The sequence below is a fragment of the Eptatretus burgeri genome, chromosome 4 (genome assembly GCF_056783735.1).
Source record: "Eptatretus burgeri isolate ZD-2024b chromosome 4, Ebu_testis_v1, whole genome shotgun sequence".
NCBI lineage: Eukaryota > Metazoa > Chordata > Myxini > Myxiniformes > Myxinidae > Eptatretus > Eptatretus burgeri.
In genome coordinates, this window is record NC_140964.1 from 128578341 (window position 1) to 128606208 (window position 27868).

Here is a 27868-nt window from a genome sequence, read left to right on the forward strand (position 1 = left end):
AAACACCATCCCCACTGTGAAGTATGATGGTGGCAGAATCATGTTATTGGGATGTCTCTCATCAGCAGGGACTGGGGCACTTGTCAGGATCGAAGGGAAAATGGATGGAGCAAAGTACAGAAAAATCCAAGAGGAAAACCTGCAGCCCTCTGCAAGAAAACTGAAATTGGGACGGAAGTTCACCTTGCAGCTAAACGACGACCCGAAGCATACAGCCAAAGCTGCAGTGGAGTGGCTAATGTGGCTAAGTAACAAAAAGATAAATGTCCTTGAGTGGACAGGCAGAGCCCCAACTTAAAATCCAATCAAAAATCTGTTGCATGACTTGAATGCTGCTCATCAACGCTCCCCGCACAACTAGACTGAGCTTTAACAGTTTTGTACAGAAGAATGGGCAAATATTGCCCAATCAAGATGTGCAAAATTGGTAGAGACCTATCCCAACAGACTCACAGCTGTAATTGCTATCAAAGATGCCTCCACCAAGTATTCACTCAGAGCGGGGGGGGGGGGGAGGGGGGTGGACACTTATCCAACCAAGATATTCTAGTTTTGTATTTTTAATTAATTTTCTGAAATTTGTAGAATTTGTTTTTCACTTGGAAGAATTGTGAGTTACGATGTGTAAACAAAGGTGGAAAAAAAATCTGATTTAATGCAATTTCATTCCAGCCGAAAAGGCAACAAAAGGTGAAAAATTTGAAAGGGGGTGTAAGGCTTTCTATAGACACTGTATATGGTGTCTCGGGCCTTATTATAACTACTGTCCACTCCCCTTCCCCCACCCTCCAATAAGCTCCCCCATAAAATGTAACAGTAAGAATGGAATAATTGTCTTGCTGGAAGAGACATCCTCACCCAATGAGCTGCGTTCCTGAGAGAAAGGCATGATGGATCAGAATCTGCCAAGACCTGTCAGCAGTCAGGGTACCATCATTTTGCCATGACCAACACTGTTCCAAACTTGAACTGATTCTCCGCTATGCTTCACTGTAGATCTTGTACATCAACTATGACACTCTCAGCACTGCTGTCAAACAAACTTATTTCAAGATCGTTGCTGAACGATTTTGACTTGGATTCATCGATAAAGAACACATCTCCAGCTTTGTTCATCCCACTGTTATACGGCATTCAATGACCATTTCAACCACTTGGTTTTGTTAATTTTTCTCAGCAGCAGTTTCTGAGTAGCTTCACATCCGATAAGACCACTATATGCAAATGTCCTCCTTTATTAGCCACAACGGGATTATTAAAAAAAGTCATGTGACTATTCGAGGTTAACATTCAAGCTCGTCTATCATATAAAGGACACACACTCTGAGATAATGAACATCACTTGTGGAGAATTTCAACTTTCTACCTTGATCATATATCTGATCAACAGTGCCACTTCAAATACCCTCTCCTTAGTCTTGCACATACACCTCCTACTGAAACGTAGTATTCCTGCGATTGTTTACATGCAGTATCCTAAGTAACCAGCCAAAGCAGGTTTGAGCTCCTCCATGAGTCTTGACTTTGTGTACAAAAGATAAATAAATAATACAATATTTAATTTCTCCATCGTTGGCAGGTGCTAGTTCAATCCTGGAAATAATTTCTGGATTCATAACTGCACTACTTGACTGCCTGTACACTCTTATCAGCTATATAATTTACACTGGTGGGATAGCAGCTACCAAAGTAATACATTGTGTGGTTTGCCATTATTCTCCACGTTTCAGTCTTGGCCAAAAGCAGTAATTTGGCCTCGATACCGGCTCTTAATGGCTTACTTGACTTTAAAGGCAATGTGGGATCTTTAATACCCACTAGTATATGCAAGTGGTGAGAATAGCTGGGTTAATACCACCTATTGAACCAAATGATGCCGTACTCGATGATGAGGACATCAACTCTGCCTGAAGACAACAACAAAGCATATTTTATCTACCGACATAGCCTTGATGGAGAACTGCCCCTGCCTCACACCTTGCTCAGTTTTGTGGAAACCAAGGCCCTCAAGATCATTTGAATATTCCACGATGAAGCTGAGTCGATGGGCATATCCCTTTCACAGGGTAGATAGATCGGTGGTCATCTGTCTTCTACCACCTCCTCTCTGGTCTTGCACTCTCTGCTCTTTTCACGTTCTATCCCCTCAGGTTTCAGAAAGGAGCTTGTGGTCTGTCAGCAACCCTCTTCTGCTGAAACTACCAAAATACATGAAGAAACACTGCTCACCTCCACTCATTCGTTCCTCCTTTTCCCTGCCTGCCAACTTCCTCAATCCCTCAAGGTCTTCAAGACGGCTGTGCACCACCATCTCAGATCACCCCCCATCCACAACTATAATCTTTTCAACACCATTAACCTTCCCCAAACCGAACTCTTTCCAAGTTTCCTAGTTTTCCTTCCTCTTCTCTGATTGATAGTGTCTTCCTCTTGTTCTCATTCATTCTCATTCAAGTCTTCCTCGATTTTGTCCCTCAACCCTGCTGTTGATGTTCCGCCCCCTTGTTCTACTGTTCTTTCCGCTGTTACATCCTGATCCGTTGTGTGTCCCAGCTCCTCCACGAGCCTGACACTGTATTACCAAAAAAAAAAAAAAACAGGAAGTAATAAGCAGGTCCTTAAACTAGATGTGAAAGGATGAATGAAACTGGAGGAATCAGAACCAATTTGAGTCAGATTTTCTCCCGAGAGAACTTTTAACAGGCTTATACCGATCACCCCAAAGAGCAGGTAAAGATCACGTGGGCCTACAGAGGCTTACATCGACAACCAATTCTCAACATCTATCTTAGCTGTATTCAAAGAAGCAAATTGCAAGACTCATCCCAACCCATCCTTAATCTTAGAGGTCTTCTTCAATCATATGCAGCACAAGGCTGCAGGGTAGCATCATTGGCTGAGGACACAACAGTTCCCAATTTGTAGGTTATAGCAAATATTTATAATTTTTTCAGGGTGCGCAGAATATCTCACCTACTCTTTGGGAAGGACACCATGGGATCTTTAACGTCCACCAATAAATGCCAGCAGATGTGATGCTCATTAAACATCCATCGGAGGGACGGCACACATATTGATGAATCGCCCTGCCTGCGAAACACCGGGGTTTATAGAATGGGTCGGGATTCGAACCCAGGCTAGACAGCTAAGAGGCAATTGTGCGTACATCTAGGCCAACCTGTCAGCCACTATTGAAGATACTGTGACGTCATAGAAGTAGTGATGCAAAATGAGGACAAATTGTAAAAATGATCGAGGACTTTCAAAACCGGTTCGATTCCTAATTTGATCCAAAACGTCACCGGTCAAAGGCCGAGGCGACACGGAGACCTCCAGATCATTTCAGGAGAACTTTGTTCCTGTTGTCAGGACAATTATTGATGCCAATAGGTAATCCTGTCATGCAAGTACCTGTGCAGCTGCACACGCAGATGAACAACAGCATGCTGTTGATATCCATGAAAGGTAGCTGCAAAGCTGCTTATAAGATACAAAAATGAAACTTCGTAGGAAATGAATCATGAATTCCCATGGACGTGTGACGAGCAATTCCTTTAAAATAATTGTCATTATATAATTAAAATGGGGGAAATGTAATCATTGCAAAAAGGGGGTGCGGGAGGGGGGGCTGGGGTTCTTATAGTTCATTAGGACTCATCATAATATTAATTAATTATCGACTCACTGAATAAATGGCGTGCAACTATATTATATAGACTCAATTAATTCCGCAATCAGCGAAAGGCCAATGTTTGCCAGAGAGGGTAATTCATGCAAACGAGGGGGTTATGTACTTTGATAGGTAGGCACACCACTTGTGGGACATGTAGTAGATGCACAGGTAGATGTGTCTTCCATTGGGGGTATTGGGGGGGGGGGGGGGGAAACGATGGTAAACAAAGTTGTGCTCAAATGTTATCAAATAACGTATTGAGGGTGAACTTGCAAACAATTACAGGTAAACATGTAAACGAATAAACAAACGCACACCGACACGTGTCTTACTGTCCGCTGCATGTCCCGTGGGAGGGAGGTGGACGAGCTGCTCACTGCTTGTCCGTCCCCACCGTTATCTCCTTGTCCGTCTCCTCGGCCCTCCTCCTGTCCCTCTCCCTGGATCACCGCGTGTCCATCTCCTTCAACAATGCTCCTCTGTTTATGTTCCCGGTTGATCTCTTCCCGCCCGTCTTCACCCGTCACTCCTTGCCCGTCCACCTCGATCTCGCCCCGTCCACCTGCCCCGGCGTCCCCTTGTCCATCTGCCGGGACGTCCCTCTCCAGTTCCTGGCGCTTTACGTCTGGGCCGACGCCGTCAGCTTCGGGCCGCGATCGCCTCGGCATTGAGGTAAAAGGGGGGGCGAAGGAGGAAGAGCAGAGACCGAGAGGGGTCGGGGAACGGCGGAAAGGGAATCAGGATTGGAGGAAGGTGGGGAAGAGGTTGGGGGGACGCGAAAGGGAGAAAGAGGTGAAGAGATATAGAGAGGGCAGAGGGAAGGAGACGGAAAAGGAGAGAGGGGGGAGGGCGCTGGTGGGGGAGGAGGATGAGAGGACACTGGGAGGGAGAGTAGGACAGAGAACACCGCGAGGGGACGGGGGTGCGGGTCAGGAGGAGAAAACGTGCGTTCGTTCGACAAGACGAGAGTTGGTGAGAGGGAAAAGTTAATATGACTATTCAGAAAATAATAATAATCTCAACAGAAAGGAGACTTGGGGTCCGGGACATCATAATTGATAGTCCGAGAGCTAGGGAGGGTGGAGGTCATTTACTGGACGAGAACAAAAGGTTTGATGGTAGTTCCTGACGTGGAAATATGTGTGGATTAAAAAAAAACCTGCTGAACAATGATAAATAACCCACCTTAACCCCCAAACCTCCACCTAGTAATCCCCAACCCCCCACCTTAACTCCCCCTAATACTCCTCAAATCTCCACCTAATACTCCCCCAAACATCCACCTCATACTCCCCAACCCCCCACATAATACTCCCCCAAACATCCACCTCATACTCCCCAACCCCCACCTCATACTCCCCAACCCCCACCTAATACTCCCCACCCCCACCCTTTACTCCCCAACCCCCTAATACTCCCCAAACCCCCACCTCATACTCCCCAACCCCCACCTCATACTCCCAACCCCAACCTAATACTCCCCACCCCCACCCTTTACTCCCCAACCCCCCACCTAATACTCCCCAAACCTCCACCTAATATTTCCCAAACCCTACCTAATACTCCCCAACCCCCACCAAATACTGCCCAACCCCCACCTAATACTCCCCACCCCCACCTAATACTCCCCAGCCCCCCACCTAATACTTCCCAACCCCCACCTAATACTCCCCAAGCCCCTACGTAATACTCCCCAAACCCCCACCTAATACTTCCCAACCCCCACTTAATACTCCCCAACCCCCGCCTAATACTCCCCAAACCCCCACTTAATACTCCCCAAACTTCCACCTTATACTCCCCAACACCCACCTAATACTCCTCCAAACTTCCAGCTCATACTCCCCAACCCCCACATAATACTCCCCCACCCCCCACCTAATACTCCCCAAACTTTCACCTAATACTCCCCAACCCCCCACCTAATACTCCCCAAACTCCCAAATTACCGCCCCCCCCCAAGCCTCCACTGAGTACCTCCCAACATTGAATCTCCCATAGAACATCTGCATTCGACATGTCCCATCATCACATCGATCGTCACATCGTCACATCACAATCACACTGTCACATCGTCACATCACAATGTCACATCATCTTATCACATCATCACATTGTCACATTGTCATCACATCATCACATTGGCACATATCATCACATTGTCACATCACATCATGACATCATCATGTCATCACATCATTACAGTGTGACATCATTACATCACATCACATTGTCACTTCATATCATCACATCATCACATTGACATCATATCACATTGTCACATCATGCCATCACATAATCACATCATGACACCATCACATCGTCACATCACATATCATCACACCATCACATTATCACATCACGTTGTCACATCATATCATCACATCATCACATTGTGACATCATTACATCACATTGTCACATCATATCATCACATCATCACATTGTGACATCGTATCACATTGTGACATCATGTCATCACATTGTGACATCATGTCATCACATCATCACATCATGACACCATCACATCATCACATCATCACATTCCATCACATCATCACATTGTGACATCATCACATCACATCACGTTGTCACATCATATCATCACATCATCACATTACATCACATTGTCACATCATATCATCACATTGTCACATCATATCATCACATCATGACATCATCACATCATGACATCATCACACCATGACATCATCACATCATCACACCATGACATTGTCACATCATCACATCACATCACATTGTGACATCATCGCACCATCACATCATATCATATCACATCAGATCACATCACATCACATCACATCATTAAATTGTGACATCATCACACCATATCACATCATATCATATCACATCACATCACCACATCACATCGTCACATTGTGACATCATCACACCATCACATCACATTGTCACATCATATCATATCACATCACATCGTCACATCATCACATCATGACATCATGACATCATCACACGATGACATCATCACATCATGACATCATCACATCATCACACCATGACATCATCACATCACATCACATCATCACATTGTGACATCATCGCACCATCACCTCATATCATATCACATCAGATCATCACATCACATCATTAAATTGTGACATCATCACACCATCACATCACATCACATCACATCACATCACATTGTGACATCATCGCACCATCACATCATATCATATCACATCAGATCATCACATCACATCACATCACATTAAATTGTGACATCATCACACCATCACATCATATCACATCATATCATATCACATCACATCATCACATCACATCGTCACATTGTGACATCATCACACCATCACATCATCACATCACATTGTCACATCATATCACATCACATCACATCATTAAATTGTGACATCATCACACCATATCACATCATATCATATCACATCACATCACCACATCACATCGTCACATTGTGACATCATCACACCATCACATCACATTGTCACATCATATCATATCACATCACATCGTCACATCATCACATCATGACATCATGACATCATCACACGATGACATCATCACATCATGGCATCATCACATCATCACACCATGACATCATCACATCACATCACATCATCACATTGTGACATCATCGCACCATCACCTCATATCATATCACATCAGATCATCACATCACATCATTAAATTGTGACATCATCACACCATCACATCACATCACATCACATCACATCACATTGTGACATCATCGCACCATCACATCATATCATATCATCACATCACATCACATCACATTAAATTGTGACATCATCACACCATCACATCATATCACATCATATCATATCACATCACATCATCACATCACATCGTCACATTGTGACATCATCACACCATCACATCATCACATCACATTGTCACATCATATCATATCACATTACATCGTCACATCATCACACCATCACATTGTGACATCATCACATAATCACACCATCACATCACATTGTCACATCACATCACATCACATCACATTGTCACATTGTGACATCATCACACCATCCATCACATTGTCACATCATATCACATCACATCGTCACATCATCACACCATCACATTGTGACATCATCACATCATCACACCATCACATCACATTGTCACATCATATCATCACATCGTCACCATCACATCATATCATATCATATCACATCACATCGTCACATCATCACACCATCACATCACATTGTCACATCATATCATCACATCGTCACCATCACATCATATCACATCACATCATATCACATCACATTGTGACATCATCACACTATCACATCATATCATATCACATCACATCATCACATCGTCACATTGTGACATCATCACACCATCACATCACATTGTCACATCATGACATCGTGACATCATGACATCATGACATCATCCCATCATCCATGTTTTCACGCCATGGTTGGAGATTATATAATTGTGAGCTCTTTGGTTTTGCATCAAAACATCGAAGAAGAGGAACCGAGAGATATCCAAAGATGTTAAACGAAAATGAAATGGGACTTCTTGTTGTTTTAAACTTTAAAGGAATATTTGGTAATTTGTTTTTTTTTTCTCTGTTTTACACCGAAAAATAGATTTCCCTTAATGGAAGGCCAATTTGTTGGGAATATCACTCATAATGACAAACTATGAATAGATGTTTATATTGCTGTAATCAATTTCATTACCTGGGCCTGAAATCAAGCTCCCATATTTATACACACACACACACAAACACACACCCCCCACACACACACACACACACACACACACACACACACACACACACACACACACACACACACACACACACACACACACACACACACACACACACACACACACACACACACACACACACACACACACACACACACACACACACACACACACACACACACACACACACAGTCTGTTTCACAGCATTTTCAAGGTATTTGTTTGAACACAAGCTGAGCATATTATTGTTACAATATAATACCCATGACCTCTGTGGCAGGTAAGGTAGCCTCGAGATTCGCACGCCGAGTCGTCCAGCCTGGGTTCGAATCCCGACCCAGCTATAAACTACCATCCTGGCATTTCACAGGTGCAGGGCGGTTCATCATTGTGTGTCCCGTCGATCGGATGAACATTAAACGAGTGTTCTGTCTGCCGGTATTAGGTGGTGGACGTTAAACATCCCACGGTGTCCTTCCCGCAGAGGAGGTGAGCTATCGCCGGCACCCTGAACAAATTACAAATTCCTGCCTTGCCATACAGTGAGGCACTGCAGCAGCGGTGCATCCGCTCCCCCAGTCAATGATGCACCTCGCAGCCTCGTGGTGCATACGAAAGAGGAAGAACAAGAGTAATAAGAGCTCTCACCTTCACTTCACAGCAAGTTGGAGTTTCAGTAAAGATCAAGTTAATAAGCTTTTGCCCAATTTCATTAAACATGTTGTTTTAGGATTGATTGACTGTTTTGTCCTTTGTATACCGACATCAGTACACGACGTGTCCATCTCGATGCGTACAATGACGTGCCAAGTCCACCTGTCTAACCTGGGTCTGCCTTTGAGGGTCGAGTCAACTTGTTGTTGTAGTTGCCTCTTCATCTTCTTTATTTGTCGCCATCCTCGTGTTCTTAACCAAGTGCTTGCAGGTTAATTGCTCGATTTACAAGATATATACTTTTCACTTCCCCCTTTGTCTCCTACAGTGCTGTACACAGTGTTTCCTTGATTTGCTCCCTTGGATAGACGTAAAGCCGGGTGTCCAGTCTGCCAGCATTATCTGTTGGACGTTAAAGATCCAGTGGTCTTAACATGAAAGATGGGCGCCTCATCATCCGGAATCCTGGACCAACTCCAACTCCCTACCACTTTTCATGAAACGTCAGGATTAGCCAGGCTGTTCATCAAAGACTTGGGCTGAAAACATTTCCTGGCTGCCCCCACGAGAAGGTGAGGATAATTGGGTGCGTTAAACAAGTAGTAGATGCAGGAGTAGGGATGTAATCAGCCAGAGTGAGAACATACTGTTAAAGACCCCATGGTTCTCTATACTTGGGTCTCACTGAAGCTCAGGCTGTCAGGATAACCTAGAAGTATGCACACTCCCCTCTAAGCTGTTTAACCTAGGTTCGAATCCTGACCGAGTTATAAGCTGTCATCCCGGTGTTTCACAGCTAGGGTGATTCATCAATGCGTGTGCCGTCCCTCGGATGGACGTTAAACTGGGCGTCCCGTCCGCTAGCATTGGTTAGTGGACCTTAAAGATCCTACAGGAGGTGAGTTATTGCCCGCACCATGTACAAATTATTGTCCAAATTTCTGTTCGCATGCATGGGGGCACGGAATCAGCAGCACAACAATTCCCCATTGTTACCTCCGCCAATGAAGGTGGACGGACTTTATGTTTTCACCCCTGTCTGTGTGTGTGTCTGTGAGCAGGATATCTCAAAAAGTTGTGGACGGATTTAGATAAAACTTAGTGGACAGGACAAAGTGATTCGATTTTGGTTAACATCCGAATCCGGATCCGGATACAAGATTTATTTAATTTTTTAAGTGATTCTTCACCATTGAGAGATGGGGCCAAAAACAAGAAATAGCATGATATTTCAAAAAGTTATGGACGAGTTATGACAAAATTATGTGGATGAGTTGGGTGGGTAACAATAACAAGCCGATTCGATTTTGGTGTGTGACAAGGATGAAAGACCGGATCTGCATCCGGACCAATTAGTGGGATACAAAACGTCAACTGTTGTATCCTGGTTGATGATGCAACTCGTGGGCTGAATTCACAGTTGAATCAGAGTCCGATTATGCATTCGCTAACAATACCTGAAGCCGCATGCTCTGTAGCGTTGAGATACGTTTCGGACACCAAAGGTGATAATGGATCTGTTTTTGTTTTCCTGACAAAGTCCACAGTTCACAACCATTTCAGTGTAACCCAAACACGTACGCAGGACGTTTGACTTTGTCATTAGTGCCTCCTTTGTTTTGCAGATCCCTACATTCTTCTTGCCTCTGTTACTTTTCCATACACAGTTACAAAACGTGGATGTCTTTAGAAAGATGCCATACATAAGAGGGTGTTCTTTCTTTTGAACCCTCGTGGCACATCTGAGCATTGTACCTAAAAGAGTGCATTGCCCCGTAACTGATGCAGAATTGATTTCAAATGATTTCTGATGGAAAAGCTGTGATTTATTTATTTATTTATTTTTACAATTATTGCTGTCACACCCACCATTTTCTCAAGAAGAATCTGGCAATTTGTGTCATGTTGGGAATTTTGAAGGACCTTATGATCTCACTCACCTAATCTGGGCAGATAACATTGTTTCCCTCCCCTCCATCTGATTCCATCTCACATTTCTTGTGTTTCCTCCTTTTTTCTGAGGTCCCACATGTACAATGCATGACATTTCTTCCTACAGGACTGACCTGGAGCGTTACCATCGTGCAATTCTACACTCGGTGTTTCAGACATCCTTCAGTCTTTCAAAAGCTCCACTCACCCCTGCGATGAGTAAATATGGTCAAGCGAATGATGCTTATGAAGGCCCAATTTTATTTAATTTTATATATTTGGACTGATATAACATTATTAATGCTTTCCTCAGTTGATGAGGCAAGACCAAATAAGTAATAATTATGATCTACAATGTCCTCCCAAATGTAGTTCAGTCACTCAAACTCCAGGATCTCACTATGAGCCATGATCTTTCTTGGACAAGCCACATTTCAAAGTTGGCCTCCAAAGCCAGTCACGTACTGGGCATCCTCCATCATACAAAGTCATTCCTTGGCACACCTGAACTCCTATCCATCTTTAATACCCATTCGTAAATGGAAGTGGAGAGAAGAGCTGGTTTAATATCACTTTTTTTTTTGTTTACACCACCTGAAGTCATACTCTGAAAATATCAACAAAGCTTATTTTATCTTCCCACAAGTCCTTGATGGAGAACTGTCCCTGTCTCAGACCTTACTCAGCTCGACGCCACAGTGGAAACCAAGGCCTTCAAGATCATTGGAATCTCCCATGCTGGAGCTGAGGAGATGGGTCTATCACTTTCATATCGCAAGCAGGTTTGTGGTCTCTCTGTCTTCTGCCTCCTTTCTGGTTTTGCATCCTCTGCCCTCTTTGTGCTTCGCTCCTGCCAGGTATCTCACCATGCACACAGTCCATCATCAACCTCCTTCTCGTGAAACTCCCCAAATCTAAGATCACTGCTCACCTCCACTCATTTCTTCCTCTTTTTTTACTCACCTGTGTAACCAATTTCCACATCCTCTGCAATCTCATTCTTCCATCCAGGTCTTCAAGACAGCTGTTTTCCACAATCTCAGATCATCCCCCATCCAAAACCATGATCTTTTCTACCCTCATTAACCCTTCCCAAGCCCACTTCCTTCCAAATTTCGAGTTTTTCCTTTCTTTGAGTTTGCAGCTGTGTCCATCTTGTCCACCCTTTATGTATTCCCCACATGCCTTATGCCTCCAAGTCTCCCTCTATTTTGCCCCTCATCCCAGCTGTTGGTGTATCACACCGTCCCCTCTATTTATACTGTTATGTCCTGATCCCTTTTGTGTTCTAGATCCTCTATGAGCCTCGAATTTGTGTTAAACAAATCTGTGTTTACACAGCTGCTAGATAAATAAAAATGAATAAAATGTCTTGCAGATTTGGACATTCATTTTCAGTCATTGAAGGGTAAGATCCAGACAGAAGGCAACAAATGTGAGACAATTAACTACTCAACTGATACACCAAACGCACAATTTTTAAAAAGCAGAATCTACATGTCTATATATATATATTACTTACAAGATCAATAAATCAAATCACTCACACGATATTCTCACCCCCACTCCTAATAGTGCACAAAAGAAAGCTTTTTTTGGAATAAACACATACTTGTTTGTCAGAAAATGTCAAGCCTTTTTCCCTCAAACACATCAGCCCCCTCCTCCACACCCCCTTGCTGTGTCAGTATGATGGAATAATCTCAGAACAACAAAAAGGAATTTCCTTGGTGTGAAGCTTTAATTTAACAATTTGCAAGAAACCTTTGCTTCCAGAACTTCATGAATTTGTTCGAATTGGATATGCACTAATTACCGAAAGTACAATTACAGGGATAACATATTCCAAGCAAAGACCATTTTAATTAAATTCAGTTAATAGGGCGAGTATAAAGATTGGTGGTCTCAAATGACTGTTTCGGATGTGAGACAAAGAATTGCAAAAGTTTTTGTTCAGTTACTTTCATCTCAATTGAAGCTCCAGATTTTTGGGGCCATCTATTTATTATGTAAATTAATGGGTAAACTGGGGAACTTGTTGTGGCACATGTTAGCTGACGATCATGTTGCTGAGGAACATGTTAGTATCATTTTTTATATTTTATGGTGCACAGGAACTTTTTTTTCCATTAGTTTATATATACACTAGTAAATGCAACCCATCATGTCACTGACAGCAATATTAGGGGAGGAGTGGGGGGGAGGGAAAGTGTGGGGAGATGAGGAGGAAGAGGAGTCGGAGAGAGGAGTGGGAGAGAGGGGAGGGCAGGGGTTTGGGAAGGGAGGGTTGGAGAGAGAGGGAGCTGGGTGGAGAGAAGAGAGGGAGAGGAGAGAGACCTGTGGTGCTGGGATTCATGACTTTGTAACCACTGAAAACATTTTTTACTCATTGTAATCATATAATTTATGTTGCCTTTCTAACTCCATAGATGTCCCCATGGAGAACCGAGCTGTGGTATCGCCAGCGAAGCTTGTAGAGTGTTCACCAAGTGGCTTCAGCACTAAAGCAAGCACTCCAATGAAACGGTTGAAGAAACTATTAAAAAAATGAAACATTTAATTTTCTATATGTATGTATCTATCTATGTCGAACTGACGGGTCATATAATGAAAGCAGATCACACAAAACGGGAAACATCGTGTAAAATATTATTGCACAACATTTTCCGCCCGAGGCACCACGTGACACCAAATGTAGGTGGGTGGGGCCAGAACTTTGTTCAAGTCGATCGATGTATTTTTGATTGTGTTTAGTAGAGGGACAGTACAGAGGGACAGTGCGGATACTTTTGGCATGTATCGCCATGGCTTCCAAACGAACACCCAATCAGCTTGTATAACACTCACCAAGTGGCTTAAGCACTCAAGCAAGCACTCTAATGAAACGGTTGATAAGGAATGGCTGGCTTGGCCAGCAATTAGCGATCGCGGAACAGTCATATTAAACACCAAACGGAGATGCACGGAGTGTCCAACTGTGTAAATTGGACAAATGAACAGTTTTTTTCTTTTTGCAGACAGATCTGCTGCTAAGTTCATTTCTGCAGTGTAACTTTTGAAATTCAGCTCAGGTTAAGAGATTCTCGAGCTTGTCGCGTGTGTGGATATGAAATAAAGCCATGGATACTGACGTCTCCGGGTATTTATAAGCATTGCAATGTATCAAGCGATTTTGTAGGTATGAAGATCAGGCATTTGATGATATGAGTGAGGAAAGTTAAAAAAAATAAAAATTTGAGTGCTTTATCATGTAGAAACTGTTGTGGCCTGTTCCAAGTGAATTCACTGTTGAGCAGGCCAAAAATAAATTGTAAATTAAGTTCCCAGCAAGATGACAGATGGCTGGCAAAGGGGTTGACCAAGCATGAAGCCTTGATAAAGGATAATTAAATAAGGCCATTAATTATTATCTTTCAAAGGGGTGTTTAAATTTACTCAAACACCCAATTTTCATTCATGCATTCATTTCATTCATGTTGAAATTTACCCATTCATAAATTTCAAACACCTTGGAGTTCCCTTAACTTAGTATGATGCAAAGTTTCACGCCATTCAGTTTCATGGTTTTGGAGTTATGGAGGAGAGACACCACACACACTGACGCACACACAGTGACACATTATTATTATAGATATACTATCAGAGCCTATCTGTCGCTTCACTGATGGACCAATCAGTTGTCCTGTTTGCATTCTAACCACTTACTGACTCACTGACTGACTGATATTTATGTTCGGTACCCTCCAGGTAACGTAGAAAGCTGAAATTGTGCGTGCTGATGGACGTTGAAGCCGATACACCGGGACAAGTCACAGAATCATCGCAAATCATCCGTAAATGAAAATATCCGAAAATAAGTGCAGCCTTGTTGTACTCACTGCAGATGAGCGACCCAAGACGATTTGTACAGCACAGCAGTAAGTGTTTCAATGTATACAATATACTTTAATAAAAATGTTAGTTTATACATTTTTTTAACTGTAAACTTTGATATACAAACCTCAAGTGATATCCAGCATTTGAAAATTGTAATTAATAAAACTGTAAACTGTATTTTAATTTCTATAACTGTAAACTGTTGAAATTTCTCTAGCTGCAAACTGTATTGAAATGTCTATAACTGTAAACTGTGAAATAAAATCCTCAATCGATATCTAGCATTTGAAAATTGTATTTAATATAACTGTAAACTGTGTTGTAATTTCTTTCCCGGTAAACTGTGACATAATAACCTCAATTGATATGTAGCATTTCAAAATTGTAATTAATATTACTGTCAACTGCATTGTAATTTCTATAACTGTAAACTGTATTGTAATTTATATTGCTGTAAACTGTATTGTAATTTCTATAACTGTAAACTGTGAAATAAAATCCTCAATCGATATCCATCATTTGAAAATTGTATTTAATATAACTGTAAACTGCATTGTAATTTCTCGAACTGTAAACTGTGAAATAATAATCTCAATTGATATGTAGCATTTTGAAATTGTAATTAATATAGCTGTAAACTGAATTGTTATTTCTATAACTGTAAACTATTGTAATTAATATAACTGTAAACTGTATTGTAATCTCTACAACTGTGAACTGTATCATAATTTAAATAACTGTAAATTGTGTTGTAATTTCTATAACTGTAAACTGCATTGTAATTTCTATAACTGTAAACTGTATTGTAATTTCTATATCTGTAAACTGTATTGTAATTTATATAACTGTAAACTGTATTGTCATGAATATAACTGTAAACTGTATTGTAATTTCAAGAACTGTGCACTGCATCGTAATTTATATAACTGTAAATTGTATTGTAATTTCTATAACTGTAAACTGTATTGTAATTTCTACAACTGTAAACTGCATTGTAATTTCTATAACTGTAAACTGTATTGTAATTTCTCCAACTATAAACTGCATTGCAATTCTATAACTGCAAACTATTGCAATTTCTATAGCTGTAAACTGTATTGTAATTTGTATAACTGTAAACTGTGAAATAAAATCTTCAATCGATATCTATTATTTAAAAATTGTGTTTACTAGAACTGCAAAACTGCATTGTAATTTCACTAGATGTAAACTGTGAAATAATAACCTCAATTGATATGCAGCATTTCAAAATTGTAATTAATATAACTGTAAACTGCATTGTAATTTCTAAAACTGTGAAATAAAAACCTCAATTGATATGCAGCATTTCAAAGTTGTAATTTCTATAACTGTAAACTGTATTGTAATTAATATAACTAGAATCTGTATTGTATTTAACATAATCGGAATCTGTGTTTTAATTTATATAACTGTGTACTGTATAGTAATTTATGTAACTGTAAATTGTGTTGTAATTTCTATCACTGTAAACTGTATTGTAATTTCTATAACTCTAAAATGTATTGTAATATCGATAACTGCAAACTGTATTATAATTTATATAATTGTAAACTGTATTGTTATTTCAATAACTCTAAAATGTATTGTAACATCGATAACTGCAAACTGCATTGTAATTTATATAACTGTGAACTGTATCATCTATCTATAATTCCAGAAATCTGTGTGTGTGTGTGTGTGTGTGTGTGTGTGTGTGTGTGTGTGTGTGTGTGTGTGTGTGTGTGTGTGTGTGTGTGTGTGTGTGTGTGTGTGTGTGTGTGTGTGTGTGTGTGTGTGTGTGTGTCTGTCTGCGACCGCCGTTTCTCGACAACCACCAGTCCGATCTGATTGAAACTTGCCAGGAATATTGCCGGGGACCCGCGGATGTGCCTTTTCAAGGTTTGATATTAATCGGACGAGCGGTTCCCAAGTTACGCCATTTATCTGTCAACCAATGATAAGACACGGTGCTATGACATCACGAATGATGTCACAATTAATGTTTATTTATTTATTTATTTTTGCACGATTGTCGTCACAATTCTTCTTCTTCTTCGTTTGGTATGACGTCACAATCGACGCTGGGGACCTGAGTATGTGCCTTTTCAAGGTTTGATGTTAATCGGACGAGCGGTTCCCAAGTTACGGCCATTTATCTGTCAACCAATGACAAGACACGGTGCTATGACGTCACGAATGACGTCACAATTAATGTTTATTCATTCATTTATTTATTTATTTATTGCACGATTGACGTTACAATTCTTCTTCTTCTTAATTTGCTATGACATCACAATCAACGCTGGGGACCTGCGTATGTGCCTTTTCAAGGTTTGATATCGTTCTTCATCTGTTTCAGCTGTTTCCCAAGTGTTTCCCAAGGTTTGAAAGCTGTTTTTTTCCCAAGGTTTGAATTAATTGTTGTGCTTGGTAGACATTTGTGAATACATTTACAGAGAGAGAAGCGAGGGAGGAGGGGGAGAGAGGAGGGGGAGAGAGGAGGGGGGAGAGAGAGGGGGCAAGAGACGGGGAAAGAGAGTGGGGCAAGAGAGGGGGCGAGAGAGGGGAGGGAGAGAGGGGGTGAGAGAGAGGGGCGTCACAATTCAAGAGAGGGGGAGAGAGGAGGGTCGAGAGCGGGGAGCGAGAGAGGGGGTGAGAGAGAGGGGGTGTCACAATTTATAAGAGGGGGAAAGAGGAGGAGCGAGAGAGGGGGACGGGAGAGGGGGTGAGAGTGGGGGCAAGAGAGAGGAGGGGGGAGAGAGGGGGGCGAGACAGAGGGGGCGTCACATTTCTTCTTCTTCTTCGTTTGATATGACGTCACAATTGACGCGGGGGACCTGAGTATGTTTCCCAGGTGTTTCCCAAGTTATGGCCATTTATGATACGGTTGGTCCGATCTATTTGAAACAATGCCCCAATCCAGTCGTCGTTTACGAAAGCGAAGGAACGAAGCTGCACATACTGGCACGCACATACGGGCACGCACCTACGGGCCCGCACCAGTAATTTAAATAACTGTAAATTGTATTGTAATTTCTATCACTGTAAACTATATTGTAATTTCAATAACTTTGAAATGTATTGTAGTATCTATAACTGCAAACTGTATGTAATTTATATAACTGGAAACTGTATTGCAATATCTATAACTGCAAACTGTATTGTAAATCTATAACTGCAAACTGTATTGTAATTTACATAACTGGAAACTGTAAACTGCATTGTAATATCTATAACTGCAAACTGTATTGTAATTTATATAACTGGAAACTGTATTGTAATTTCTATAAGTCGAAACTGTATTGTAATATCTATAACTGCAAACTGTATTGTAATTAATATAACTGGAATCTGTATTGTATTTAATATAATCGAAATCTGTGTTGTAATTTCTATAACTGTGCACTGTATCGTAATTTATATAACTGTAAATTGTATTGTCATTTCTATCACTGTAAACAGTGTTGTCATTTCAATCACCCTGAAATGTATTGCAATATCTATAACTGCAAACTGTCTTGTAAATTATATACTGTAACTGTAAACTGCATTGTAATATCTATAACTGTAAACTGTATTGTAATTTCTATAACTGTAAACTGTATTGTAATTTCAATAACTCTGAAATTTATTGTAATATCTATAACTGCAAACTGTATTGTCATTTATATAACTGGCAACTGTATTGTAATTTATATAACTGGAAACTTTATTGTAATATCTATAACTGCAAACTGTATTGTAATTTATATGACTGCAAACTGTATTGTAATTTCCATACCTGTAAACTGGATTGTAATTAATATAACTGAAATCTGTATTGTATATAATATAATCGGAATCTGTGTTGTAATTTCTATAACTGTGCACTGTATCGTAATTTATATAACTGTAAATTGTATTGTCATTTCTATCACTGTAAACTGTATTGTAATTTCAATAACTCTGAAATGTATTGCAATATCTATAACTGCAAACTGTATTGTAGTTTATATAACTGCAAACTTTCTTGTAATTTATATACTGTAACTGTAAACTGCATTGTAATTTCTATAACTGTAAACTGTATTGTAATTTCAATAACTCTGAAAAGTATTGTAATTTATACTTGCCAAACCCGTTCTCCGCGCGAAGTTTCTAAAGTGAGGGTTCGTTCGAACGTCAATATATCCAGTGTTCACAATGTGATTTATAGAATTTCTTAATATACAATGTTTCTTGTAACATTTTTTGTGTCAAATGCACCTTCTGAGGTAGTCAGCACGTGCAGAGGAAGGTTTTACATTGCAGGTGCTGTTTTCTAGGAGTGGCATTTTGCCTCTCAGCGATGACGGTCTGTCGAAGATAGACGTAATGACGTCAGCAAATGACCGATGATGTCATGATGTCAAAATGCCTCTCAGCGGTGACGTCACACCTCGCCATGCAAACGAATGTAAAAATAATAAAATCGCCAAAAATTCCCAAACCTGTCCATCTAGCGCCATCACACAAAGCCTCTGCTGCACATTAGACCACAAACCACCCACATGCCGAAAGTGGTGACAATCTGTCTGGCAGTTTCGGAGGAGAAACGTCCACAAAATATGGCTTAGCGTATTAATATGATAATAACTGCAAACTGTATTGCAATTTATATAACTGTAAACTGTATTGTAATTCTATAACTGTTAACTGTGTTGTAATTTCAATAACTCTGAAATGTATTGTAATATCTATAACTGCAAACTGTATTGTAATTTATATAACTGGAAACTGTATTGTAATTTATATAACTGCAAACTGTATTGTAATTTCCATAACTGTAAACTGTATTGTAATTAATATAACTAGAATCTGTATTGTATTTAATATAATCGGAATCTGCATCGTAATTTATATAACTGTAAATTGTATTGTAATTTCAATAACTCTGAAATGTATTGCAATATCTATCACTGCAAACTGTATTGTAATTTATATAACTGCAAACTGTATTGTAATTTATGTACTGTAACTGTAAACTAGATTGTAATATCGATAACTCTAAACTGTGTTGTAATTGATATAACTAGAATCTGTATTGTATTTAATATCATCGGAATCTGTGTTGTAATTTCTACAACTGCACACTGTATCATAATTTATATAACTGCAAACCGTATTGTAATTTCAATAACTCTGAAATGTATTGCAATATCTGAAACTGCAAACTGTATTGAAATTCATATAACTGCAAACTGTATTGTAATTTATATACTGTAACTGTAAACTGGATTGTTATATATAACTGTAAACTGCATTGTAGTATTGATAACTGCAAACTGTATTGTAATTTATATACCTGTAAACTGTATTGTAATTTCCATAACTGTAAACTGCATTGTAATTTCTATAGCCGTAAACTGTATTGTAATTTCTATAACTGTAAACTGCATTGTAATATCTATAACTGCAAACTGTATTGTAATTTATATAACTGTAAACTGTATTGTAATTTCCATAACTGTAAACTGCATTGTAATTTCTATAACCGTAAACTGTATTGTAATTTCTATAACTGTAAACTGTATTGTAATTTCAATAACTCTGAAAAGTATTGTAATTTATACTAGCCAAACCCGTGCGCCGTGCGAAGTTTCTAAAGTGAGAGTTCGTTTGGACATCAATATATCTAGTGTTCACAATGTGATTTATAGAATTTTTTTATATACAATGTTTCTTGTTCCATTTTTTGTGTCAAATGCACCTTCTGAGGTAGTCAGCATGTGCAGAGGAAGGTTTTACATTGCACACGCTGTTTTCTAGGAGTGGCATTATGCCTCTCAGTGGTGACGGTCTGTCGGTGACAGGCGTAATGGCGTCAGCGAATGGCCGATGATGTCATGCCGTCATTACGGCTCTCAGCGGTGACGTCACACATCACCATGCAAACGAATGTAAAAATTAGAAAATCGCCAAAAATTCCCAAACCTGTCTGTCTGGTGCCATCTCACATAGCCTATGCTGTACATTAGATCACAGAGTGTATTAATAACAAATTAGTGTATTGATATAATAATAACTGTAAACTGTATTGTCATATCTATAACTGCAAACTGTATTGTAATTTCTACAACTGTAAACTGTGTTGTTATATCAACAACTATAATCTGTCTTGTAATATCCATAACTGCAAACTGTCTTGTAATTTCTATAACTGTAAACTGTGTTGTAATTTCTATAACTGTAAACTCTATTGTAATTTATATAACAGTAAACTGTATTGTAATTTATATCGCTGTAAACTGTATTGTAATTTATATAACTGTAAACTGTATTGTAATTTATGTAACTCTAAACTGTTGTAATTTCTATAATTTTAAACTGTATTGTAATTTATAGAACTGTAAACTGTATTGTACTATCTATACCTGCAAACTGTCTTGTAATTTATATAACTGTAAACTCAATTTTAATTTATATAGCTATAAACTGTGAAATAAAAACCTCAATTGATATCTAGCAGGAGGTCGGTGATGCTTGCTTATAATCATAAAGCTTCCTTGTATTACATACCTACGTATGAAGCAGGGTTCGTTATTGCTTACAATGTGTAAACACACGCAACGACTATATATATAAAAAGGTTTATAAAGTATAAAAACCCAAGTCCACATGTGATAGATATCAATCTTTAGGCCAATGATATGTTACTTTCACATTTCAATAACCTCGAGTTGTTGTTTTTTTCATATGGAAAAGGAAAATAAAGCAAGTTCTCCATAAGGGATAAAATATTTATTTATACCACAGTGATTAATCGACAAATCACAGACATTTGTCTCGTTCCAGACAGGAAGGGAGATATGAATGACCCTCGATGTGTCTTTATAAGACACCACGTATATGATGAAATTTTGATCAGTGGATATGATCAGCTGGGTAAAATTGCTAAAATCTGTCATTTTCTTGTTTATTTCAACTGGAATGAACATCGTGATAACATTATCTCTTGTAGTTTATGGTCCATGGTATTCTAGTTGTTGACCATGCAAGGTGACGTGTCAGCTGTCAGGGGAGCAAGACCAACAACCAGACATGATGCTATCCCTGAACGTGTTGCAAAGGGATCAACACATGATCTATGGAGATCCCCATCTCCTCCCCCTCTCATCCACGATTTCACCCACCCACCCCCCCCTCCGCCATTTCTCAAGTACGCTCTCCCAATCTATGAATCTATGATCCTTGAGGGTAGGATGAAGACTCCGTAGCTGTGGGTGCAGTTGAATCCCAAATATTTGAACCTGACACCACATATTTATGTAAATTGTTTGCAAATCACTCCTGCACAAAATGGCCCTGACAGTCGGGTCCGCATAATTTGGTCTTGGGATGCAATTTTATCATCTGAAAATGTGATGGATGTGCCAAAGTCTCATGTAAGTGGCTAATTTACAAATTCCAAAATTAACAGCCAGAGAGTGATATTTTGCTATCCAAATGCAAGAACACACTTCATAAATTGCCTTTTAATTCTGAGGTTCTACCTTTTGGTGTTGCAGGACAAAGTTGTCCTTTGGGGATATTTCAAAAGCAGCCGCTCTCAACAGAGTCCATTTGATACTCTCAAAATCAATGTGCTGATTGATGGGGTTCCCGAAAATGTTTGAGGAATTAATTTTTTTCCCCAAAGAAATTCAAGCAAATATTTATGAGAATATTACATGTAAGGAGAGAAAGAGAATGAAAGTGTGTTTGATGAAAATGTTTAATAATATACCAAAAATCCCTTGTTATTACTACCCCAGGTGCAGCTCATGATGACTTGTAAAAATTAATGCTGCCAGAGGAGGATCAAGTATGGACACAAACACATGCACATACACAAGCATACACACCTGCATACATGAACACACACTTGCACACGCATAAACACACAGATATGCACACCGACACAAACATGCACACCTGAATGGATATCTACACACACACACACACACACACACACACACACACACACACACACACACACACACACACACACACACACACACACACACACACACACACACACACACACAGATACTTTGAGGCATGGGAGGACTCCATTCCACATTCTGAAACCCACATATGGAGATAACAACCAAAGACACACATGGCTGACAAGTCTACAATCCTTTTAATTAATTGTATCGAATCGGGGCTATTCCTAAAATATAATAATACTAGAAGGGCACTCAGTAGAGTGCATACCTCCCCCACCACACAGTGCCTGATCCAGGAGAACATATCGGGTCCAATATATTTCTGAAATATCATGCTATACAGTACATAGACATGACAGAAGTAAATAGACACCTTAAATTTATTAATTTAATCTGTATAAAGCAAGTTTTACTCAATGATTTGTCCTAATATTCAATTAATTATTTGCAGAAACGAGTTCCTGAGTCATGTATGACAATTAACGAAGTCTCGAACCCAGGGAGCACACGACCTTTGCGATTTTCAGAGGACGAATTGTTGGCAAATCGAAAGGTGGAATCAGCCAGCATCAGATAGATCAGAAGCTTGGCATTCTGCTTTCTGCGGTCAATCGGGTGATTGTGCAATTCACCAGCGAAGGCAAGGAATCCACACCTTCCTGTTATGGTCGACCTGGACCCTCAGAAAGGTGTCCTCGAGCTGTCAAGCGGTCCATTGAGAAAACTCCCCATTGTAAGGCAGCAGATGTTGTAGAGGAGGTCCAAGTTAGCTCAAGAACTGCCGTGCGGTACCTTCATCAACTGGACTACTATGGGAGAGCAGCTCGGAGAAAACATCTTCTTCGACGAGCCAACATTCAAAGGAGAAAGAACTGGGCTGATGAGATGGCCGACAGACCCTTGGAGTTTTGGCAAACTGTAATTTTTTCAGATGAGTTCCAATTTGCTCAATTTTTTGACAGTGGATGCATATAGGTCTGGAGACTTCCCAGTCAAGAGTTCTCTTTGAACCAATTGCAGCCAACTGTCAAACACGGTGGTATGTCAGTGATGGTGTGTCAGTGATGTCAGTGTCAGTGATGGTATGTCAGTGATCTGGAGCACTGGTCAGTCAGAGCTTGGGGAGTGTGTTGGCAACATCAACGCTATGATATACATTTCTATCCTTGAGAATGGACTTCTCTCTGTCTTCTCCACTGGTCAGATGGTCAAAAACAACACTCTGTTTATGTAAGATGGAGCTACATGCCACACTGCAAAAAAGACCAAAGAATGGCAGGACAGAAATGGGATCAAGCGACTTTCATGGCCAAGTCAGTCTCTTGAGATGAATCCACCTCTGGGCCATATTGGATCGAGCTGTGCAGAAAAAGTCCAGGAGACCAACATCACGGGCAGAATTGCTAAAACTTTTGTGTGAAACCTGAGCAGAAACCCCACAAGAGAAAATTTCAGAACTCATTAGTTCTCTGCCTGAAAGAGTAAAAGCATTGAAATCTGCAAATGGCAAGTCTACCAAATACTAGTGTAGGTATTAAAATGGATTAAATGTACTTCAAATGTTCAATAAATAAATTCTTTTAAAATCACGGTGTCTATTTACTTCCGTCATGTCTCTGTACTATATCGTTTTGGGCCCTGTCTCTCAATGGTGAAGAATCACTTTTAAAAATAAATAATTGTTGTATCCAGATCAGGATTCGGATCTTCACCAAAATCGAATCAATTCTTCCTTGTCACACACCCAACAGGTCCACCAAGTTTCGTCCGAATCCGTCAACAACTTTTTTCAGATATCGTGCTAAATATCGGTTCAGCCCGATCTCTCAATGATGAAGAATCACTTAACAAATTCTCGTAGTCGGATCCGGATTCGGATCTTCACCAAAATCTAATCAGTTCGTCCTTGTCACACACCCAACCTGTCAACAACTTTTTGAGATATGCTGCATACAGACAAACAGACAGATGAACAAACAAACAGACAAGCAAATAAACAGACAGAAAGGGGTGAAAACATAATGTCCTTCACCAACTACCTGGCAGAGGTAATAATTTAAAGGATTGCTGTAAATGATGTTATTTTCAACTTTATATTTAAACCTCAAAACATAGTTCCCTTACCTAAAGTATAAGAACCTTCACCTGTAAGTGAAAGCGATTGACTGGTATCCCGACCACACGGATCATCACCACACACAACAGTCACAAACAGCCGAATGAGTGTGTGTGGAGCAAGAGGAGGGAAGATTGCCAGTGATTAACATTTTCATGGTGATGTCTATGGTGAAAGGGTGTGGGGTGGGTGTGCGATGAAGAGTTAATGCAAGGTGTGGGTGGTGATTGTGGAGACTTTGTCGGGATTGTTGTGGGATGTCAGGTTTGAGAGGTGGTGCTGTGTAAGGAAAATGGGGATAGATGCTAGATTGTGAGGATGAAGGATTGTGTGTGTGTGTGTGTGTGTGTGTGTGTGTGTGTGTGTGTGTGTGTGTGTGTGTGTGTGTGTGTGTGTGTGTGTGTGTGTGTGTGTGTGTGTGCGTGCGCGCGTGCGCGTGTGTGCGGAGAACAGCAGCAATAGTTGTTCTCACAAGTAAAAAAAAAAATTTCCTCCAAAACACATTTTATGTTGGATGTTTTGAAATGTTTTACCTTTTTTGTAAAAGTTGAAAAGGATTCCTGCTGACTTGATTGCAGAGAGTTTTTTAATTACACTGAGGCTTCTCCGAATGGGCAAAACCACAGGCCTTGGCACATGCATGGAATTTATTAACAAACAAGTTCACGAGCGGTGGTTGAACACAAGCTCAATGCAGAGAATAATTACAAATGAAAGACTAAACAGCTCAGACTGCCAGAGCCAGAACTAAATTAATAACTTATTCAGAGCTCAAAGCTGTCGGTTGGACTTGCAGGATAACTTGGCTAATTGACTGGCAGGCTCTTCATACATAGTCCTCTTGATCCTGGAAAATCCCACTCAGGAAGTTCCTCTGGTTGGAAAACCACAGAACCACTCATCATTAGTTGGTGTACTTTATCTGGACTTTCTAAAAGCATTTGATAAGGAACCACATATAGGAGGTTGTTAGCCAAGGTGAAGGCTTGTGCAGTGATAGGAAGCAGAGTGGCTGTGACTGGGTTAAGAGTAGACTTTACAAATTTTCAGATAATACAAAGCTTGGAGGGAAGATGGATAACACAGAGGGGGGGGGGGGGTGATCAGATTCAGGAAAGTTTAAATACTTTAAAAGATTGGGCAAAAGATTGGTCGATGTCGTTTAACATGAGGAAATGTAAGCTGCTGAGGATGGGTAAGAATAATAAAAATGGAGATCACATGAAACAAGGGACAATCTTGGAGTATGTAACACAGAAGGATCCGGGGGTGGTAATACTGTATATGAGGGGGTAAACAGACATGATAGCACACCAGGTAGATGTAGGTGAAGTGAATAGAGTTTTAGGTTGATTTCCGAGGGGAACAAATTATAAATCAAAAGAAGTAGTGTTAACAATGTACAGGAATTTAGTGACACCTCAACGAGAATATAGTGTGTTCCTTTTTCGGCACCACATCTTAAGCCGCTGTCACACCTTGACGTTTTAGCCAGCGTATGCCGACGTATGAAAAATTTGTCTAAAACGCTGGCACACGTCGAATACGTTGTGGGTAAGTTTTGTATACATTAAGAGCACGCTGAAGCACGCTGGCATACGTCGTAGTACGCCGAGCTCGTCGACAAATTTTAACATGCTCAAAAATTTTCAACGTATGCCAGCGTGTGACTCACACGTTCCGCATACGCTGGCCATACATTGTAGGCACATTACGCAATCGTTGACACACGTTACTTGTAAGTTACTCATAAGTCGAAACACGTCGAGGTAATGTTTAGCGTACCCGAAACTTATTTCTAACCTATGAGTAACGTGTTGTAGGCACGGTACGCGATCGTTGACACACGTCGACACACGCTACTTGTAAGTTACTCATAAGTCGAAACACGTCGAGGTAATGTTTAGCGTACCCGAAACTTATTTCTAACCTATGAGTAACGTGTTGTAGGCACGGTACGCGATCGTTGACACACGTCGACACACGCTACTTGTAAGTTACTCATAAGTCGAAACACGTCGAGGTAATGTTTAGCGTACCCGAAACTTATTTCTAACCTATGAGTAACGTGCTTTGAACCTATGAGTAACGTATCTCCAACGCATATTGACGTATTTGACGTCTTCCGGACGACCACAGAACTTACTGAATGTGTTTCTAACTTACAGCTACCGTATAATGGCGTATTGGCAGCGTTTAGGGGACATGGTATATAAAAATGGGGTTCACACAGGAGGAACCCGTCAGTGTTTCATACTCCATGGTTTTTTTTTGTTTGTTTTGTTTTTTTTTTTCTTAGGCATGGCGGTGATGTTGACACTTCGATTTCTCGTGCGGTTATGATTTAAATCGTTGAACGGCAGCCTTTTAATTATATTATATTATATTATATAATTATATAATTGGGGAAATTGTGGATAAACTGTCAGGTTCATTTCCTCATCCTGTCGGTTCTACACCTCGTCCAGCACCTGTTCAGCTGCACAGACCAGTGCACTCTTGCTTTTCCCCAGACCTGCTTCCTCCTCTATTGAGAAGCATTTGAGTTATCTGCACACTTCGAGAAATTGGTCCCTTGAGATCACATTCAGTGCGGCAGTTGCTTGTTCTTTCAGTCCTTCCACACTCATCTTGATTCATTTCACAGGTGGGTTGCACTGGAAACTAAAGTCCAGGTTAATTTCCAGGTTCGTCTCTCAGAGGTTGATTCATGTTTTGGTTTCCACTTTCTGAACTTTTCTTCCTGTTATGTTGCACCCAGCTTTCACAATGGTGTGTGTGTGTGGTGAATGATGAGGCTGGAGATGCGTCTTCAGGAACTGTTGTGTTAATCTATTCTGTAAAAGAACATTTGACGGGTTAAGTCTCATGTCGGCACATTGAAACCACA

General features: G+C 40.3%; 1 protein-coding gene and 1 long non-coding RNA gene across 6 annotated transcripts in view; one reads left to right on the forward strand and one right to left on the reverse strand.

Annotated features, from left to right (window-relative positions):
- LOC147029088 (protein RCC2-like) overlaps positions 1 to 27868 on the reverse strand; it is a 164158-nt gene that overhangs the window by 92446 nt on the left and 43844 nt on the right. Inside the window, exon 1 of one of the 2 annotated variants that reach the window (XM_085880053.1) lies at positions 4006 to 4526. The exons of the other annotated variant lie outside the window; for it this stretch is intronic. Within the exon in view, the coding sequence (XP_085736179.1) occupies positions 4006 to 4341 (336 nt within the window). The 5' untranslated portion in view covers positions 4342 to 4526. Of the gene's footprint in view, positions 1 to 4005; positions 4527 to 27868 lie in introns of those variants that run through there. 2 annotated transcript variants of the gene reach the window in all.
- LOC147029090 (uncharacterized) lies at positions 4571 to 16213 on the forward strand. 4 transcript variants are annotated; one of them, XR_015057829.1, is made up of 5 exons: positions 4571 to 4645; positions 9434 to 9677; positions 12416 to 12472; positions 13467 to 13543; positions 14785 to 16213. It is a non-coding gene; the product is annotated as an uncharacterized LOC147029090 (long non-coding RNA). The 4 variants fall into 4 exon arrangements; XR_015057827.1 differs by having other exon boundaries at positions 13467 to 16213; XR_015057828.1 differs by lacking the exon at positions 12416 to 12472.